Source organism: Peromyscus leucopus, chromosome 6 (assembly GCF_004664715.2).
Source record: "Peromyscus leucopus breed LL Stock chromosome 6, UCI_PerLeu_2.1, whole genome shotgun sequence".
Taxonomy (NCBI): Eukaryota; Metazoa; Chordata; class Mammalia; order Rodentia; family Cricetidae; genus Peromyscus; species Peromyscus leucopus.
In genome coordinates this window covers 87,943,861-87,965,347 of record NC_051068.1, presented here as the reverse complement: position 1 = coordinate 87,965,347, position 21,487 = coordinate 87,943,861, and the positions used below count along the sequence as shown (strand labels likewise).

Genomic DNA, 21,487 nt, shown 5'->3' with positions numbered 1-21,487 from the left:
TTTTGTATCATTTATAACAATAAAACAAATAAAATGTCCATTTATTCTGAGTAGTTAAAATTCAAAAGGTTGTATATAATAGTGTAGTATTTTAAAAATAAGATACATACTACTTGAGTTATTTTTAAAATAGAATTGTGTTCTCAAAATTCAAATCCCCTTTTACAATTTGAATCTCTCAATTTTAAGAAAATAAATGTGAAAAGATAGTTTTCTCAGAAAATAGCACACTAATTGATATCCAATACCAATATATAGCCCTGAAAACATAGTCACACAAGTAACACTATAAGGAATAATCAGGTTGTATATACATTTGAAAGAATGAGGGGAGTACATGGGAGAGCTTGTGAGGAGGAAAGAGGGGGAAGGCAGAAAATATAATTATATAAGCTCAAAAACACTTTTACATCATATTAAAACAAAAGCAATACTTTCAACACAAATTAAATCGCAAACTATTTCCTGTTTGATTTCTCTACTTTCCTATGATAAAAAGAAATATTTTTGAAAATCAAAATATAAGTAAGCTTTTAATTATATAATAGGAACTGAAGTCTTCAAAACCAATATCAATCTTTTTTCCCTCTTCAGTATGAAATGTCAAAAGTTGGGAAATGGCTACTACATCATAAAACATACTCTCCTCATAGTAAAGTGGTTTGAACTGATTAAAGCAAATGCTTGAGATAAAGCTTTAAGTAATCAACCCATAGAAAGAAAAAATACCAAATTACTTTTGAGTAAATTCTTCTTGAAAATATTCGACTCTTAATTAAAAGTATAGTTACTGAGTAAGTATGCTTTAAATGCAGGTCACAGCCACACCTCTGGACCTGAGGGCCTCACCTCATCTATCTGCGGCTCCTGAGCTTGGGCAGCCTTGGATGTTGAGTCACAGTCTGGACTATAATGGTCACAATAGTCATATGCTGCCTTGGGGTCACCAGTGATCAAGAACTGCTGAATATCGCCCTGCAAAGAATCAGACATGGAGATAGTCAGCATAGGCAAATACACAGGCCTTCCACATGTTTGTAAGGTCAGAGTAGCCTACGTTTGAATGTAGGAAGAAGAGAAATTACTTAAATGCATATCATTATAAAGATGAGTCTTATAAGACTGAGAGAAAAATTCATAATCAATTACACTGTTTTGCTTTATTTTCTGCTATAGAAAATCTACTGTGTATTAATCTATCTATTAATATTCAGCTTTACAGAATTCACAATTGAATATGCAGAGTAAAAGACAAAGAAATACATGCCAAAGGAAATGTACTTCCATGGATAAAATGTTGAATAGTTTACACTGAGATGTTATTGTTAGACAAATCTGGAAGGGAATTTCTCAGTAAAATAATGTTCAGAAAAAGAAAATGCTCACCAACAAAAACGAACAGAACAAGTAATACAGTAGGAAAAATATACATAAAAAGCATGGATTTGGTACATTGCTGATGAGAGAAAAGAATATTTTGGAAAACATTTAAAACCATTTATATAAAAATCTGTATATATTTATAGAAAGACAAATTTTAGAGACAATAGCAAGATTTTCTAAAAAGTTTTCATTGCAGTAATTTTAGACACAAAATAATAGAGATACATATATTTAATTCATCAAGAAACTGCTATGATATGAATTGTCACATCATTACTATAGCAATCTTAGAAATATAACTATGGCCAGAAGCTGTTTACACTGACAAAACCCTGTAAAATTGAATTCTTTTTGAGAACATAATCTGCTGTACAACCTGATTCAACTTTGAATAATTTCAAAATTAATCCATCTTTATTGAAATTTTATCAACTATAGTTACTTAAGATTGGATGAAATCATGAACATTAAAGATAAAAGTCTTGAAAATAGAGAACCAGGAAAGAATTTATAGCATAATCATCAATATATGCTTATTGAGAAAGTATTACATAAAAAATATTGAACACAGTATTGTAGACAGTGAAGGGTTCAATTTGATTGTCAATATGACTAGATCTATAATCACCTAGGGGGAAAACCTCTAGGAACATCTTCCAGGAAGTCTGTATTGGATTAATTAAGTTGGGAAGAGTCACCATATATGTGGGTAGCACCTTCTAGGTCTTAGAGCCCTGGACTGAATAAAAAGGAGAATTCATGCTGAGCATCAACATTAATGGGTCTCTTTTTTCTGTACATGAACACAACAGACCAATTGCCTCAAGCTCCTGCTGCTGTGCGTTCCCAACAGTGAATGACTGTATCATGATGCTGTGAGCTGAGATAAATTCTTCTTCTCTTAAGTCCCTCCTGCCAAGTATTTGGCCATAATATTGAGCGATGTAACTAGCACAGACAACAAAACATAAACGTGACATCATCACTGCTCAATGTACAAACTTTCCTTACTCTGATGTAGAGTCAATACTGGGATTTCTGCATCTCACAGTATTTTTATTGTTCACTCACTTTAAATCTGCCATCACGATTTCCAAAATGATTGTGCTGACTTATGTTTCTCACCAACAGTAACTAAACGTTCTCCACATCCCCCAGCATTTGTTATTTTCTGTCTTTTGATATTAAATTTTCATTTCTATTATTATTTATTATTTACTTATTTATTTACTAATTTATTGTGTGCACAAGAATATAAGCATGTAGGCAGACTCTTGGGAACCTTCCATGATGTGCTTCCTGGAGATTTAATTCTCAGGTCACAAAGCTTGACAGCGAGCACCTTTACCCACTGAGTCACTCAAGGATCTAATAACAGCAATTTATGTCTAGTGGTTATTAGGATTTCTAAAATGTACTTACTTGATTATATGTTCTATTAAGATATATGTCTCAATATTACACACATTTTATAAATCATCACCATTTAAAAAAACTGTGTGTATAACATATATGTAATGTATGTATACGCATATGTGTATGCGTATATATACATTAAACATACACACATATATATATATATATAATATGTAAAGGAGTAGCAGGGGTGAATATAACCAAATATGTTATATGAAATTCTCTAAAATTTAATAAAAATATACAATTTTAAAAATATGTCCTTGAAAACAGACTAATACACAGCATCAAAATTGCTGATTTAATTTAATTGCTGTTCTGAAAGGTTAAGAGAAATTTCTACTTTTCTTTTACAAATATTTACATATATATAAATATATGTGTACATGTGCATTGCTATTTCTTTTTCTATTTCACAACTTTCCTACAGACTTTGCTTGTATTTTAAAATTGAACCTCTTAGATGAAAACTGTGTCAGGGTCTATTGGTTTTTGTGTAGTAGTTGCTGGGGTTATTACTTGCTGTAGCTCCGTATAGTTTTCTTTATTTTGGACATGGAAATATCTATTCCATTGTATAGTGATGAACAAAGATTTGCCATTTGCCGTCTTAACTGGTTAGAACCTTCAAGTATCTCAGAAAGCTCTCTGTATATTAGAGCACATCTACTAACGTAAATCTCTCTACTTGCTGCATAGGCTCAGGGTCAGCAATACCTGAACTATGAGGACCGTTTTTTAGGTCTTTACTGGATTTACAAAGTTCTTCTCTATACCCAGAGGGAAGCTGAACTCTGAATCTGTTACATTTATTCAAGTAACTTCAAGTAATTTCATTTTGTTATTAATTCATTAGTTTGTCACCTTAAAAAGTCCTTTGAACATGCATATGTATGTATGTATGTATGTACATATATGTTCAGATGGCACCAAAATAAGGAGAAAAAAAGTAATTCAATTTCCACTAAACATGAAATACAGCAAGTGCAGTTAATCCAGGTAAGAATACGACGGACTTCTATTGGTGGCAGTATTATTATTGTTTCCAATATTTACTTGCCTATATCATAGAGCAATATAGGAAGTTGATGAAATAAACATTTTTCTGGGTGTTTTTTTTTCAATATTTTGTGAATATATAGGTGAGTTATGTCATTGGTTACTGATTTTTGACAGGCTGAAAATAAATGCATGCAAGAACCTAAAATACACTGACAGCACTTCACAAACCAAAACTCATCAATCAAGCCACAGTAGCCACATCTGGACTGCCAGAGACGAAGACACACCCCAAAAAAGGAGAACACTGAGTGCGCAGTTCTTCATTCTGGTGCCCCATAAAACCATGCCTGGGCAACCCTGGGCACAACCACTACATCCAGGAATAATTTCACCACTAGTTCTAATTAGAACCTATAATTCTAAATTTTCTTCCACAGTTACCTGGATTGTGAGTTCCTTTAACTGAACAGAAATGGACAAATTGAGAATTCCTACCTAACATCCATTCCAGGGTTACAAATTATCAAGTTCCATATTTAATTGCTGAAACACACAAAATGTAGTGTCTCATATATGAATTTGATTTTTAAAATAGATTTTGAGAAGAATATTGTGTTTCCAACCACTTGCTTTTCTATTTATGGGACTTTACTTCTTTAATGGAGTTTTGCTAATATTTCCACTATAAATCCCTATTTCAGTATTTAATGGTTAGCCATAAAATATAGTATTGGAAATTTCTGTAAAATTCCAATAGTACTATTTTCCCAGAAAGGATTTCACAGTGTTTTGTATTAATCATATGTTGTGTTATGAGACAGTCTATAAATAAACCTGAGTGTCATAACAGGTGTAATGAGCTGTAAATATTATTTTTGACGCTATAACATTTTCCAGAGCAAGAAAGGGCTGAAATTATGAAGTCAAATTGGCATCTGTAATACTCCAACATTCAAGGCATGAAAATGACATCTTCGTTCTCTAATGCTCTAGAAGCCAAGGTTGAGGTAAAGAGCATAGAATTGCCTCGTGATCTACAGCTGCGTCAACTAGCTCTATACAATATAGTATTTTCATATAGACTGTGGGGACTTACTGCAAAAGAGCAAAATGATTGTAAGAAAACCAAATCAAAGCTTTGTGAACGAATGAATAGCTCTTTGTACTGTCGAAAAATCTCACCAAAACTTCATCACTGCCAATTATATATGTAATTATTTAAGCATCTTCCAGACCAAACATGAATGCATACATTAACACTCTTATGACTTTGTTTTGAACTCTCTCTCTCTCTCTCTCTCTCTCTCTCTCTCTCTCTAATGTTGGTAAGTAATAAGAGTCTGGCTTCAAGTCCAACTGGCCCCTCTCTGTGAGACCAATCAGTGTTTGGTTGACTTCAAGTCTGTCTGGCCACTGACTGTGCCATACAGCAGTAAACCTCAAAGAATAAACAATGAAAATCTAGACTCAGATAAATTGTCATAGTTAATACATGATCTAGTTGAATGATATGACCTGTAGATAGATTGTTTGTGTGAAAAATAACCACAAGAATGGCAACAGACATTCATATATATAACTGGGTAGCTTCATGGGATGCTGGGCTGATTCTCCATTACAAATGAGATATGACAGTCTTTTGAATGTCAAGCAATTAGTATCTATACTTTCTGTAGGTTTTTGGTTTGGTCTACATCTTAGATCTCAGTTCTAATATTAAAACTTGGATATTCCTTATGTTCTAAAAGTTCTATTTCCATTTGTTAAAATCTTAAAGGGAAGAAGGAAAACAGACATTGATGATGCATCTCGATTTTCAGAAATTCTAAAACTAAATAGTATTTATCCTTTTTAAATTTTTATTTCATTTTATAATTTAATTTAATTTTACATATCAGCCACGGATTCCCTTGTTCTCCCCTCTCCCTCCCCCCCCCCGCCTTCCCCCCCAGCCGACCCCCCATTCCCATATCCTCCAGTGCAAAGACTCCCCTGGGGATTGAGTTCAACCTGGTAGATTCAGTCCAGGCAGGTCCAGTCCTTTTCTCCCAGGATGAGCCAAGTGTCCCTGTATAAGCCCCAGGTTCTAAACAGCCAGCTCATGCACTGAGGACAGGTCCTGGTCCCACTGCCTGGATACCTCCCAAACAGATCAAGCTAATCAGCTGTCTCACTTATCCAGAGGGCCTGATCCAGTGGGTGCTCCTCAGTTATTTCCATTCGTTTGGCTATTTGTCCCTGTGCTTTTTCCAATCTTGGTCTCAACAATTCTTACTCATACAAACCCTCCTCTTTCTTGCCAATTGGACTCCTGGAACTCCACTTGGGGCCTGCCTGTGGATCTCTGCATTCAGTTCCCTTAGTCTTTAGATGAGGTTTCTAGCATGACAATTAGGGTGTTTGGCCATCCTATCACCAGAGTAGGTCAGTTTGGGCTGCCTCTCAACTATTGCCAGTAGTCTATTTTGGAGGTATCTTTGTGGATTTCTGTGGACCTCTCTAGCACTTTGCTACTTCCTGTTCTCATGTGGTCTCATCATGGTCTCTTATTCCTTGTTCTCCCTCTCTGTTCTTGATCCAGCTGGGATCTCCCGCTCCCTTAAGCTTTATTTCCCTCGTCCCTTGCCCTTCATTACCCCCACTCATGTCCAGGTTGTTCATGTAGATCTCATCCATTTCTCTGTCATTGGGTGATCCCTGTGTCTTTCTTGGGGTCCTGTTCTCTAGATAGCCTCCCTAGAGTTGTGAGTAGCAGTCTAGTCATCTTTGTTTTGCATCTAGTATCCTCCTATGAGTGAGAACATACCATGTTTGTCTTTCTGAGTCTGGGTTACCTCACTCAGGGTGATTTTTTCTAGATCCATCCATTTGCCTGCAAACCTCATGATGTCATTGTTTTCTCTGCTGAGTAGTATTCCATTGTGTATATGTACCACATTTTATTAATCCATTCTTTGAAACTGAGAAGCTTTTGTAGAGCAGAGGATACAGTCAACAAGGCAAAGAGACAGCCTACAGAATGGGAAAAGGCCTTCACCAACCCCACATCTGACAGAGGACTGATATCCAGAATATATAAAGAACTCAAGAAATTAGACATCAAGATGCCCAACAGTGCAATTAAGAAATGGGCTATAGAACTAAACAGAGAATTCTCAACAAAGGAAGCTCAAATGGCTGAAAGACATTTAAGGAATTGTTCAACATCCCTAATCATCAAGGAAATGCAAATCAAAACGACTCTGAGATACCACCTTACATCTGTCAGAATGGCAGCTTATGCTGGAGAGGATGTGGAGCTAGGGGAACTCTCCTCCACTGCTGGTGGGAATGCAAGCTTGTACAGCCACTTTGGAAATCAATATGGTGCTTTCTTAGAAAATTGGGAATCAGTCTCACCCAAAACCCAGCTATACCACTCGGGCATATACCCAAGGAATGTTCAATTATACCACAAGGGTACTTGCTTAGCTATGTTCATATCAGCATTGTTTGTAATAGCTAGAACCTGGAAACAACCTAGATGCCCTTCAACTAAAGAATGGATATTTATCCTTTTATAGTGTAAAAAAATCACACAGCTTCAATTTGTTCCACAAAATTATCTAGCATCTACATTTCCCATAGCAGACTTTTGTCTCTATCAGCTTGCAACCTGAAGGTGTCTCACTATAAATGAACACTTCATTAAATTTGTATACTACAATTCTAGAAAATAAGAGTTATCTAGACAAAGAAGGTTGGGGAAATAGGGTTAAATAGAAAATTTTGTTTCCAAATTTTGTTTAATTGGATGATGTTGATGGAGAGACAGTGAATAGTCAAGAGAATTACTAGCAAGTATGTGTAAACAACACAGAAAAACACTATCCACTCTGAGTAAGAATGGGAAAGCAAAGATGCTTACTCAGGAACACAACAGGAAAAAGCATGCAGCTCCATGATAGAGTGTGTAGACAGGAAGTAGTGGTTCAAATTTTAGCTCTTGACAGGAGGGAAGGAAAAGAGACATGTTGAGACATGAGAGGAGAGATGAGAGACATGAGAAAGGTAGGCACAAACATAACTAGGGAGTGATCAAATATGTCATTTTTTATCATTTCCTGCATCTTCTTACATGCCCTTATATTTCTGATGAAAAGGTACAAAGAAGTAAATAGGAGTATTGTAGGTAAACATATAGAAATGCTGTATCTTATTATTATAATCTATATAAAATGATGTTGTTATAAGTTAAAAAGCTATTGTTTTATTTTTGATGTACTCTCTTATATCAAAATGACTGATACAGTTCCTGTACTAAACTGAAAATTTCACTAAATCAAAATTAGACATTTTATGAAATATGTGTGGTGATCTATTGTGTATCCTAAAAAATTTGTGAGAGGATCAGAGGACAGAGTCAGCCACTAGATTAGACATAGAGGTCAGGCAGTGGTGGCACACACCTTTAATCCTAGCACTTGAGATTTCATGACTTTATTCGGGAAGCACACACGCCTTTAATCCCAGGAAGTAATATGGCAGGGCAGAGAAATGAATATAAAGTGTGAGGAAACAGGAACTCACTCTCTTTAGTCTGAGGTAAGAACTAGTGGCTGGCTGTTCTGCTTCTCTGATCTTTCAGCTTTCACCTGATATCTGGCTCTGGGTTTTTTATTATAAGACCATCTAAGATTCAAACAGCAATATGTTCATGAGAAATTAGAAAATGGATATGTACATATGCACTTATACATGAATTTATATACCTTTTACTTTATTTTAAAAATAAAAGTGGTTATCAAGTTTCAAATCTTCAAATTTCTTTGTACCTCAGGATTCACAGTCTACATATGACGACTATTAAGCAGTCAAAGATGGAAGGCATGCTCATACTTGAAAGCCAGAATTTTCTAGTGCAATGGAAGTATTTGATGGTGGTGGGAGGGACCTATTTTTTAACAGCTGGCAACAGGAACCTATATTATTGTAATTGAAATCTCAAGAATTTACCCTGAAAAAAACCTTTTCTTTTTTATATAAAAGCACAGATAGACAATACAGATATATCTAAAGAAAAAAATTATTTTATCCAATAATTTTAAAAACTCATGGAAGGATTTTGGCAGGTAAATTCCAGGTTCCTTATTTTGACTATTTACAGAACAATCTTGAATCCATTCATTCAGTGACTGCTTCTGGAGGTTAATATCATGCTGACTCTCTGGAGAGAAGTGAAGGGAACAATGGGGGGAAAGGTGAATGAAGGGCACTGCTCTCAATGGCTACTCCATCTTGGTCTTGAGATTACTATGCACCAAAAGCATTACAAGAAATCCATTTGTTTATTGCTTTATGTTTCTATCTGTAAAGAAGATAGAAATCTGGGAAAAGTAAGGAAAGAACTTTTACATGGGAAAGTCAAAGGAAATATGCAGCAGGATTAACACATAAATGAGATAATTTACGGGAAAATGTTCAGCTTTTCTTTTAACATAAGAATACCGCCTTTAATCCCAGCACTCAGGAGGCAGATCCAGGCGGATCTCTGTGAGTTCAAGGCCAGCCTGGGCTACCAAGTGAGTCCCAGGAAAGGCGCAAAGCTACACAGAGAAACCCTGTCTCAAAAAACCAAAAAAAAAAAAAAAAAAAAAAAAAAAAAAAAAAAAAAGAATACTTATTGTCATCTGACTCTCCCAAACATATTGTTAGCACTTCTTTCTCTTATCTTATGGTCAAAGATATTTTTTTACTAGACCCGTACAAGTATAGAAAATGGAAATGACCACAAAGGGCTGGAAAGGTAGGAATGCTCCCCTCCCCCATATTTTGGCTTGTCACAAGAGTCTCCCTTCCTTACCATTAATGTAAGGTACTGCTGGGAAGTACTTAAGCAGGCCTCCAGTTCTCACTGAACTCTTGTTACAGATTGTTCATCATCCAAAAACCCTGTGCTAAAACTTTATCCCTACTAGGGCAGGGATGCCCTTGGAAAGTGGTAGAATTTTAGAAGGGGAGTCAAGTGTGTGATTCTTTGGTTATGGAGTAGGCAAACTCTCAAAGTGGACTTGGGACTCTGAGTGTTTTTCATCCCTTGTTCCATTTTTCAAGTCTCACACCTCCAACGTACAGTTCCAGAGTGATGTGTACTTGTCTGCTCCCTTTATCAAACATCAAACCAGTGATGTTCCTTACTATAGGAATTAAAATGTACATAAACTTTTCCTTAAGGTGTGAGACCAAAATGAGCCATCTTAGAAATAAGACCAAAATGCTTTCACCCTAAAATTAAGGCCTAAGATTTCTCCTTTTGGGAATAGGCCTTTAGTTACTGAAACCAGTCAGTTCAGATTCCAGAAACCAGGAAGTGTAGAAGTTCAGAGTCACAAGATAGTCACGAGGTAATGCCTGCCAGACTATGGAATGTCCTCTCCCTGGTTTCCAGGGTAACTGGCCACAGAAATGCCCCCACCTGAGGGCAGCCAATGAGAAATGGTGGTGGGCAACCACTCCCTTAGAAGTAATTTCTAGAAGTCCCTAGAAGCGAGCCAATCAGAATTGTACCCGTACTAGCACCCCTAAATGATGTAACCTTGTGACTTTTCCCTTTAAAAACTGAGCTTACAGACAGGTGGGCGCTTTCTCCAGCCTCCACTGCGTTAGATGTATTGGACGAAGTCCCTGCCTAGGCTTGTATTGCTTTTGGATATCCAGAATTAAACCTTGCTTTTGCATTCCGGCATGCTCGTCTTTGGTGGTCTCTCTGGGGGTCACGATCTGGGCACAACAAAGGTAGCTGCCTCAGTAATTTTATTTAAATATTGCAAATCATCTAATAAAAAGTTGCTACATTATAATGATTTTGTGTAAAGATGACAAGGCGGGTTTAAATTAACTGAACACTAAAGAGTTGGAAGGATAGCTTCTTCAGCAAATGGTGCTCAGAAAACTGGTTACCCTGATGTAGAATAACAAAGTAGAAACCTATGCCTCATCTTAGAAAATAACCAATTAGAAATTAATCAAGCACTTGAATATAAGACTTGAAACTCTAAAACTACTAAAGGAAATAATTTAAAATATCAACTAGGCAACTACTTCCAAAATAGGCCTCAAAGAACTCTAAATATAATTGCAAGATTTTACAAGTAAGACTGTATCAAGCTAAGTAAGTTCTGCACAGCAAAGAAAACAACAGAGTGTAGAGATGGCCTCCAGAATCTGTGTCAGCTTTCATCAAACAGGAGATCAATATTCAGTACATATAAAGAACTCGAGACTTATACCTCCAAAGAATAAATAACCCAACCAATAATAGTTCAAGTGAATTGAACAGGTGAGTCTCAAAAATATAAATAACCAATAATGACAAGAAAAAAAATCCTCAACATCCCTAGCAACATGGGAAATGTAAATCAAAACTGCACTGAAATTCACCTTGGAAAAATCACCAGGAAGACAAATGTGTGGTGGGGAAAGAACCCTCAGACACAGTAATTGGAAGTGTTATCAGTCACAATGGAAGTCTGCATGGAGTCTCCTTAATATATAAAAGGAGGATGATTTTATCTTGCTATACCTACCATTTGGAGTATATATGGAAATGTACTTAATTAACTCAGCACACAGTAGAGGTACCTGCACACCTATGTTCCTTGTCACTACTGACCACAAACGAGTTATGGAATCATTGGTTCTCCTCATTGGATGAACGGATAATGAAAATGTGGCATGTATGCACAAGGGATGTCTGCAGTGAAGGTCTACCTGGTTAGATTTCATATGAAAATGAGAATACTCCTGAACATTGTAGGTGTGCTCTGAGGAGCCTAAATTTAGAAACAACCTACTTGTTTATTGGACACAGCAAAGCATCCTGATAGTAGCATGGGGAAAACTGGCTGGTTTGGGTCCCATGCAGAGTGACAAAAAGGAGGCAAAAGGAAAATGTTGGGAGACATGGCAACCTGGACAGAGTAAGAGAGCAAAGAAAGCTTACTGGAATAGCACTTATGTAGGCAAGGAGCGTGTGGTTGAACAGCCTCTTGCCAAAGAAAAGACTGGGGATGCTAACCATTAGCAATGGAAGGAATCTCAAATATCTTCAAGGCCCCTACTTCCATTATAGGACAATAAGAGCCTAGAAGAACAAATTTATTTCAGAGACCTTCCACTGTACAGTGAGCAATTAAGTACACCATGACTGCTATAGCGGGGCTCATGTGATGGCAAGCCTCAGTACAGACCATGTAATCTAGTTTTTCAGGGGAAAATGCAAGAGTTAGGGTAATGGAAGCTTCTATCAAGATTTTTCTTTCTTTACGCCTTAGAATACAGTACTATTGTGCAGAATGGACTCTTCACAGGGGATTGCTGATGAAGCTGTGCATAGGAGAGCTCTGTGAGTAAACATGAAGTTAAAGTAGCATCAGAGAGTCTAGCAAGTTGCAAGGGCTACTGGGGAAAGATGAGAACACCATCTGACACTAGCCCAGGAGCTTATGTAATGGGACTCAGCACAGCAATATGGGAAGGGCCCCTCAAGCCATTGGGTGCACACCTCTTGCCCCAGAGTCTCCAATGTGTGATAGACATTACATAAGGATGTAGCATTTATCATGCTAATGTCCAGTCTTGCCTTGGGCCAGTTTCTTCCATCTACTGCTTGATCCCTCCCTTCTGAATACAATTCCCATAGAGGTCCCACCATTGTATCTTAGAAGCATGTAACTTGATACTTTACTTTTACCATGGCATATAGCTGACAATTTTCTTGTGTCTCAGATAAAACTTTGGTTTTGAGTTTTTAGCAAAGCTGGAAGAGTTGAGAAACTTTGAGACTTGGGACCTAAGGAAATGAACTCATTTGGGTAATTAAAAGAATATCAGTAATTAAAGAGAACAGGGATTGGAATATGATGCTTTGAATACTGAAATTTCTTTTAACAGGCCTAACATTCAATGTTTGACTGGCACTACTGATGAGAACTAGTGGTAATACTTAGGCAATTATGACATTCCTTCAAGAAAGATGGTGGGACCATGATCATTTTCCTTTCCTCTGTTTTGGCTTGAGACATTAGTCTTGAACTGCTGTGTCCATTCTTGCCAGGATGTACTGTCATCCACCATCCTCTCCAGAGATGACACAAATGGGAGCATGCCCTGGACTTTGAACATCCAAACGTGAGCTGCATAAGCTTTTTCTCTTTGTGTGGGGTACTTGGGTGTTTCCCTGCTGTAAGGCAAAGCTGGTACTACTAACACATCTCTGTACTGCTCTTTCTTCCCTTTCCCCTTTAGGCCCCAAGAAGGTAATGGTACTCAGATTCCCCAGCTTTGTTCTTTGCACTTCTACAAGCATGACTTTGGTTTCCTAATGAAGTTGAAGGAGTCCCATGTATTTAAAGGCCCTAAGATTATAATTTTATGTTTTAATTATATATACAAATTTTTTAACTATTTACGTAAAAAGTATAGATGTGTCATTTGTTAGGAAAGATCCAGGCCTATACTATAAGACAGTCTGTTGCACTGGAATGTAAACTACACAAAAGTCGTTGTATTCTCTGTGATGCTCATAGTGTCCATACTCAGCTACCATGTACTAGGTTTTCAGTAAACACCAAATATATGGCTCTACAGGCAAATATTTTTTTCATCATTGAAAGATTCCATTTAAACATATGTAAATTAAAAACAAGTAAACAAGTTCTTCATCTTCTGGACCTTGACATAGACATCCCCTTCTTCTGGTGACATTAAAGATTTCCTTTAATGTGGATGAGTGTTTTGTATATACATAGGTGTATCATTAGCATGCCTGGAGGCCACAGAGGTCACTAAGGGGCATCAGATCCCCTGGAACTGGAAATTATAGTCAGTTTTGAGCAGCTACATAGGTGCTGAACTTGGGTCCTCTGCAAGTGTTGTTAACCACAGAGTCACCTCTCCAGCCTCCTGATTCTGATATTAATCTGTCTCATTTTTCAATAATAAAATACAACTCTGAATATTTAGAAAGTACCATTAATTTTCTTGCATTTCCTAAAAATTTTTTTGAAAAATTATAAGTAAAATTTAAGCTGTTTGTAAACTGAAAATTGCACATGGTAAAACACATTTTTTTTTTCAAATTTTTAGAGAAAATTGAAGTATCAGTATAAAGTTTATGGAATGTGGCTCTAGATTTCACTTGTAATTGCTCCAAAAGAAAGTTCCAAGAAAATCAGTTTTGTGAATCTTAAAGTGATTATCCATAAGCCAATCATGCCAGGAAAAAGAGAGGAAAAAAAAAACATGTAATAGAAAAGAAAGAAAAATCTATGCAACTGAACTGTCTGGCAGTCACTACAGTGAAGGCAGTGGTGTGGACAATGTTACTCTGTCTGACAGATGTTCCCTTCATTCCCAATTATCTACTCACATTTGAAATACGGAAAAAAAAAAAGTGGGTCTTGGTAGCATTTCTAATTGCATACCCAGGAAGAAGAAGGTGGATACTAAATCTTACATGAGGTTAAAACTCTTATCCAGGAAAGTCACATTAGTTGAATTGTGCTTCCAGCCTACTGAGACTTCTGAAATTGCCAAGACAGTAAGTCCCATCACTGTATTTTGTTCTCAAACATTCCATACAGTTAGTGATACTTTCTCAAGCATTTTGTGGGATTAGGGAAAGCTGCCAAAATGCTTAGAGTTGTAATGTGATTGAAATACACACCAGAGATTGCACTGGAACAATAATTCAAAGGAAAGAATGAGAGAAACCACATAGTCAGTGTCATAACTGCAGCCCACACAGCCCTAATAGGGTACCAAAGCCAGAGGAGGAAACCAATTTTATGAAAATAAGCTGTGTCCTACATTATTTAAATGTATTTCTAATTCAACAAACATTTACCAAGTATTACATACAGTACAGAAAACGTCTGACACAAGTGAAAACACTTCCCCCAAAGCATACATTTATCTTATACTTTCTATATGTTCAATAGTAAAAAGATTTCTTAGTTAAATATAAGTACTAATATGGACCCATTCCACACAGTGAACAAGCAAAATTAACACAACGTTTAATAAAAAAAAAAAAAAAAGTAACATACCTTATCCACTGCTTCCCTAAACCAACAGGACGTCTATGTTTCTTAATAAGTCTGGAGAGTATATTTAGTATTTAAACTTTATCAGTGAAATAATTTGTATGGCAAACATGACTATATACTTTTTTTAATATTACAGAAAGCTTCTGCCTTTACCAAATTGGTATTGTAGAAGCAGAAAAGAAATAAGCAAATGGTAGAATGCCAGAAACAATTGCAAAAAAATAGAACAAAGAAGAAGGGTGATATATCAGAAGGATAGACTTTATATAGCTAGTTCAATACGAGAAAATTTTACTAACTAAAGGACACCAAGAATGAACTTAAAGAGGAAAGAATGGAACTAACACAGGACCCTCAAAACAGAAACTGTTGGATGAATAGGTAGGAACTACGCTGTAAGCAGCATGTTTGAAGGAAGAAACACACTGTGGACTGGAAGGGGCAAGGAGGAAAGGAATCATGCAGTTGGAGAGAATTACAGAGGATGAGACACAACCTGCAGACATATGAAAGGATGAAATGTGTACTCCAAATCAATAGAAAATCCCGGGATGTTATGATCAAAGAGGTGACATCAGCCATTCTCTCATTCCATCTTTCTCTTGGGAGCTGATTGCCAGGAATAAAGAGTGGGAACTGTGGAGCCATTACAAGGAGGCCTGAACAGAGGAAACCAATAGACAAGCCTTCGGTGGCATGCACAGCATGCTTTTCACTCATGTAGGAACTATATCCAGCCATTTATAGAACAAAGTGAACCAAACTATGCCTTTAAAAGATCACATCCTAAAAGTAGCTCAACAATAAAGAAATTAATTGCATTCCTTGTATACTCATTTGAGCTAGAGATGCTTTCACATTAATGGTATGTTTACCATAAAACACAGGTAGAAAAGAGGATGATACACAGTTTTGTCCAGGATAATATTATGGCTTATAATCTTTTAAAGGTTTTTTTTAAAGGTTGCAAATGTAGTTTATAAACCATAAAAAGAGAGTTAAAGCCCTTTCCTTTTAGCTAGTGTTCAAAAGAATTCATGTCTGTAAACACCACATATTTACTCAGAGTAGCATTATCGGGAACCTAAAGTAGTAAGTTCCTTTTCCATTAGCCCCACGAGTTCCATCAGCCCTCTTGAGCACTCTCCTGTTTTGCTTCCTATTGCTGTGATAAACACTGGCCAAAATCATCAGGGGAAGGCTATGTCACTTCCATGGCACAGCCCATCTGAAGTCAGGTCAGGAACTCAAGCAGGAACTTGGAGACAGACACTAAAGCAGAGACCTTGGAAGGCTGCGGTTGACTTGCTTGCTTCCAGCCACCATTTTCACACACTTAAAAATCTGTCCAGAGGTGACGACAACCCCTCTGGGTTGAGCCCTCCTCCATCTATCAGCAATCAAGAACATGTCCCATGGGTCAGTCTGATGGAGGAACTCCCTCAATTGATTTTCCTCTTCCCAGGTAACTCTGGCTTTTGTCAAGTTGACAAAAACCACCCAATACAAGTGCCAAGTTCTACTGGACAGCTGTACCATACTCCTCTCCTCAAGGCTCAAGTATTATTACAGAGGGAGAATAGAAAATCTTTAAGAACCAGAAGTAGTCTATACTTGTAGTGAAACAATTATTTGTGGACATGATAGCACCATTGTTCACCTGAACTCAAAGAGGCCACTCAAAACCTCAATATGGATGACAGAGAGGATCCTGAAGTTCTACTTTAACTGAGGATATGTTGGCATCTGATGGCTGAGTCAGGAAGCACCTGAGAAGCTACCCATAGTGGACAGTCTTAAACCTGTGCACACAGAGACAGCACAAAGTGGCTTGGTGGCTTCAAAAAATGCAGAGGACATAAAGTCAGGAGGAACTGGTAGTGAGGGAGCACAAAAAAGATAATGGAACAGAGGGAATGGGAGGTGGATGTAAAGAAAACACATTATGTGCATGGTTTGAAATTCTTCAATCACCTTTTTTAAAAGTTAACAAATTGCTGAGGAATAATAGTTCTTAACATTTGAAATGAAAAAGAGAAGAGGTTCTGCCTTTTTCAAAAGTAAGCTATACAGAGACAAACTTGTAAAAGGAGAGAGAGATAACAAATTTGATACTTTAATTACACACAAGGTCAGGAGATAAATGGGTTCCACTTAGAGGAAAGAGTAGTCTATGCATGATGTTGCTTTATATCTGTACAGAGTCTCCAAATCTAACTCTACCTCAAATGCTTCATTTTATCCTACATGCAAACTCAGTCAAAATGCAGACTGAATGTGAAATTTTAATAAGACATCAATAAAGTCCTAAAATATAAAATACATACCCCCATCTGGTAATCAAATTTCATTGATGCAGAAGTGATCATATATATATATGCAGGCAGGCAATTGGACACCCTATAGCCTTTAATGAAGTTCAGGCACATCTCAAAGGAAAGACTGAGCGAGTGCCCACATGTTCCCTGAACATTGGTTGTAACTCATGTCGGGCATTTTTGTGTGTTGTTCTTCACCACACATGTCATATGAACTCACTCAGCAGCGCTCAGGAATGTAATTACACACTGAAAATCCAAAACCAGATGCTCCTTCCAGCCATGAGGAGGGAAAACTCTCAAGAACTGGTTAAACCAAATTGTGTACATATGTCCAGGAGCAGCACTTAAGAGTCTCCTTAAACAGACACTCAGAGGAGAAACTGTCATATTTGGCATCTCAATTTAGTAAAGAATTAGTCATTCAAATTCTAAACAAAATCTGACAAGCTGAGCTAGTAGATAACAAGCTCGTGGGTACCAAAGAGTGATGGCTCAGTTGATAACACACTTGTTGTATTAGGCATGAGGATCTAAATTCAATTCTGGGTACCCACTTTTAAAAAAAAAAAAAAAACAGTCTAACATGGAGACATGTGCCTTGTCAACCTAGTATTGAAGAAGTAGAGACAGAAGGCCCTAGGCATAGTTGGCCAGCCAGCCTAGTCAAGTCAGTGAAGACAAGTTCAGTGGGAGAGTCTGTCTCAAAAATCAAAACATAAAGAAACTGAAGAAGACACCTGATGTCTGCCTCTCACTTTTGTACACACACACACACACACACACACACACACACACACACACACACTTAAGCATATCCACATATTCACTCAAAAGAAATAAAACTGTTTTATAAAAACTGTTTTAAGACACTGTTGTGTATATACATTTAACTGTTTCTACACAAAAGCTTTTCTCCACACACAAAAAAAGAATTCCATTTATTTTTCAATGTTAAAAAATTTAAAAATTTCTATGAATATATTTAGCTGGACATTTCTCCAATCCCACTGGGACCCGCAGCCACTCAGACCCAAATAAGCACACAGAGACTGTAAGGCCATGGCAGGCTTCTTGCTATCTAGTTCTTATATCTTAAATTAACCCATTTCTGTTAATTTATAAGTTGCCATGTGGCTTGTGGCTTACTGGTATCTTTACATCTTACTTCTCATGGCTGTGGCGGCTGGTAGTATCTCCTGACTCAGCCTTTCTCTTCCCAGAATTCTCTTCTCTGCTTGTCCTGCCTATCCTATACTTCCTTCCTGGCTACTGGCCAATCAGCATTTTATTTATCAATCAATCAGAGCAACACATTTCACAGCATATAGAAAGACATCCCCAGCAAATATACTGAATGCTTATAGCAGAATAGCTGCAGGATGCTAAGATTTTCTGGGTGTGGTGATGGAATTTCAACACAAATCTCCATTGAACTTGTGTTACAATGCTCAATTTTGACTTTCTGTATAAATATCAAATTCGGCAAATTAACACTTCAGATTTGTCGGCTACAGCTTGCTGTTTCTCTTGCAATGATACATTTCCTTACATTTATAAAAGAAATAATTGTGGTTTTTAGGGCACATTGCACAAAACATGAATCATGAATGTTTTACATAAGAATTTCAACATATTTTTAAAGCCAGAGCTATATTCTAAAACGCACAGCTAACCAACTTCTCTAAGGCAAGAATAAAGCAGACAAACATAAATCACCAAGAAGTGTTGTTGCTTTGCTTCTGTGCATAATCTAGTGCTTCAGGAGTGTAAACAATGAAGTCCTAGTTGATAATAACACTTGTTTTTGTTTTCAGCTGTTGGAGACTTCTTTAGAACATTAAATTATAAATCTGTATCTCATACAAAGTGACATGAAGCTCCTATGTTAACTACATTTCCACCAAATTCCAAAAGTAAGTAACAATTTTTGAAATTAAGTCCAAATTAAGAAAGAATCTTTACAGAATCCTCTGCTCACATGGATGTGTCTTCCCCAATGTTAACTCATTTGATCTTCATATTTTTCGGTAATACAAAGAACACTTCTCATTGTACAGATGAGGTTAAATAAAGTCATGCTCCCACTCTCATTCTCATTCCAAACACCACCTCAGGGCAGTGTGACCCCAGAGTGAACACACTAATGATCTGGATTTGACTACACAGCTGCCGAGCGAGAGAGAAATTCCACTCCCTCTGCTATAGAGGTTCTCAACCTTCCTAAAGCTGTGAGCCTTGAACGCAGTTCCTCACGGTGTGGTGACCCCCAACCATAAAATTATTTCATTGTTACTTCATAACTGTAATTTTGCTACTGTTATGAATCATAATGTAAATATCTGTGTTTTTGATGGTCAAGAGGACCCCTGTCTGACCTTCAAATATGTCACAGTCCACAGAGTAAGAACCACTGTTCTACCACTTCTTAAAGCTTCTATGATGTCTCTGTCTGGAGCTAGGAATTAGTACATGTAGATAGATAAGAAAAATAATTTATCTAAATTTACATACACATGGGGGCCACAGCAAGAAGATTACTTTTTAAATTACATAATTCACTTTTATTTGCAATTAATGAATTGAAAAGTACCTCTTCTCAAACAAGACAAGTGATATACTAGAGTAGAATGGTGAATTTTGAAATAGTAGCTTGAGTGAGAACAAGGAATAGCTTAATGAAAGAACATACTGTCTAAAAAGCTATTTCCTATATTTTTCCTTATTTTTGAGAATAAGAATGAAATGCAATCATATCCCACAATACTTGTCCCACTTCTGTAATTTCCCCTCCAAACCTTTCGATTTTGTGTTTCAATTCTGTGTTTGTTTTGTTTTTGTTTGTTCATTTTGGTAAGCCAATAAATTCAGTTAGTGCTACCCCTATGTACAGACTAGGGGTTCATCCAAGGGAGCATGGTAAACCTACCAGTTATGGGGAGAGAAACAGATTCATTCTTTATTGATTTTATACTTCTCAAGAAAAATTCAACCAAGAGTTCACAAAGAATGCTAAACAAATAGGTATCTGTACTAATGTAAAAACTCTAAAGATTTCATTAAACATATGGGAGTGTGTAAAACTTACTGGGAGACAAGGACTTATTTAATTCAGTTCATTGCAGTCTCAATTATCCATCTCTGCTGATTAAAGCTATTTTTCACCTTAAGTTGGGAAAGGTATCTCCCTCAAAAAACTGAAAACACCCTTCAGGTAATTCAGTTTCTCCAATGATTTCAGCATATCAGTTTGGAATAGTAAGAGGAATGCTTTAATTCCATCAAATTACAGCACTTGCTTATCAAATTATAACCCTTGGTTACCCTCTTCATATCTTCTTTCACTCAACAGTCACTGTACTTCTTAGATACTGATTGATGCCTTTAGCTTCACCTTTAATCTCTCAAGTGAAATAACTGAAATTGTTATCATCCCTCACTTTCACCCTTCTAAGATTTATATTCCATGAAATAGGTCCTCAGCATTTTATGAAACACAGATGAGATTATGGAAAGTGATTGGTGAATAAACTGACATTAAAACTGTCTCTACATGCCTCATGTACCTCCCTTTTGTGGACCAGACAAAATTCTACAAAATGTCCGCCTACCCGGGAGTTAAACACTCCACCATAACATAGTCATGGGTGGTAAAGTGTACACCTTCATTTTATTTAAGGGGTTCTATAAGATCTCACAGTAACAAACAGACAGATCATTCTCCCAGGCATCTAGAAAAGAGAGCAAGGAAGAATATTTTAAATAAACTGAATTATTCAGAACTGCCAATCACAATTTGGCCTTCTGTGTAGAAGGAGGAAAATGCATAATTCCAGTCCACCTGAGTCTTCCTATCCACCTGAGAGAAGAGAACTGAGAGGCGCTGACAAACCGACATTCCATGAGTCAGACTCCCCACAGGACTCACACTTAATATGACTACAGACTGTTTTTTTTCTTCTTGACACTTCCCCACAGATTATTTTACTCCAGCTATTACGTATGCCTTTCAGGAGGAAAAATTTAAGACATATTGTTAGGTAAGACACACAATTTATGGAGAACAAATAACATCATATATAGCAAGGTCAGAAATAATGTAAGAGGATTTTTTACATCTGATTACTGTATTTAAGGTCTTAATAGAATAAAACAAACATTATGCAAGCACATACGACTAATGAAATTCAGGTAAGTAATAATCACAAGAAAAACGTGATCAATAAAACTGACAGAAATGGAGTGCAATTATACATGAATATCAATAGCACAGACACAGCA

At 36.7% G+C, this 21,487-nt stretch overlaps 1 protein-coding gene across 8 annotated transcripts in view; it reads right to left on the bottom strand.

Annotated features, from left to right (window-relative positions):
* Positions 1-21,487, bottom strand: part of Col11a1 (collagen type XI alpha 1 chain) — a 195,790-nt gene that overhangs the window by 134,889 nt on the left and 39,414 nt on the right. For all 8 annotated transcript variants that reach the window (XM_037207025.1, XM_037207028.1, XM_028895363.2 and 5 more), the window contains one exon: positions 850-975. In XM_037207025.1, coding sequence (XP_037062920.1) covers positions 850-975 — 126 coding nt within the window. The remainder of the gene's footprint in view (positions 1-849; positions 976-21,487) is intronic.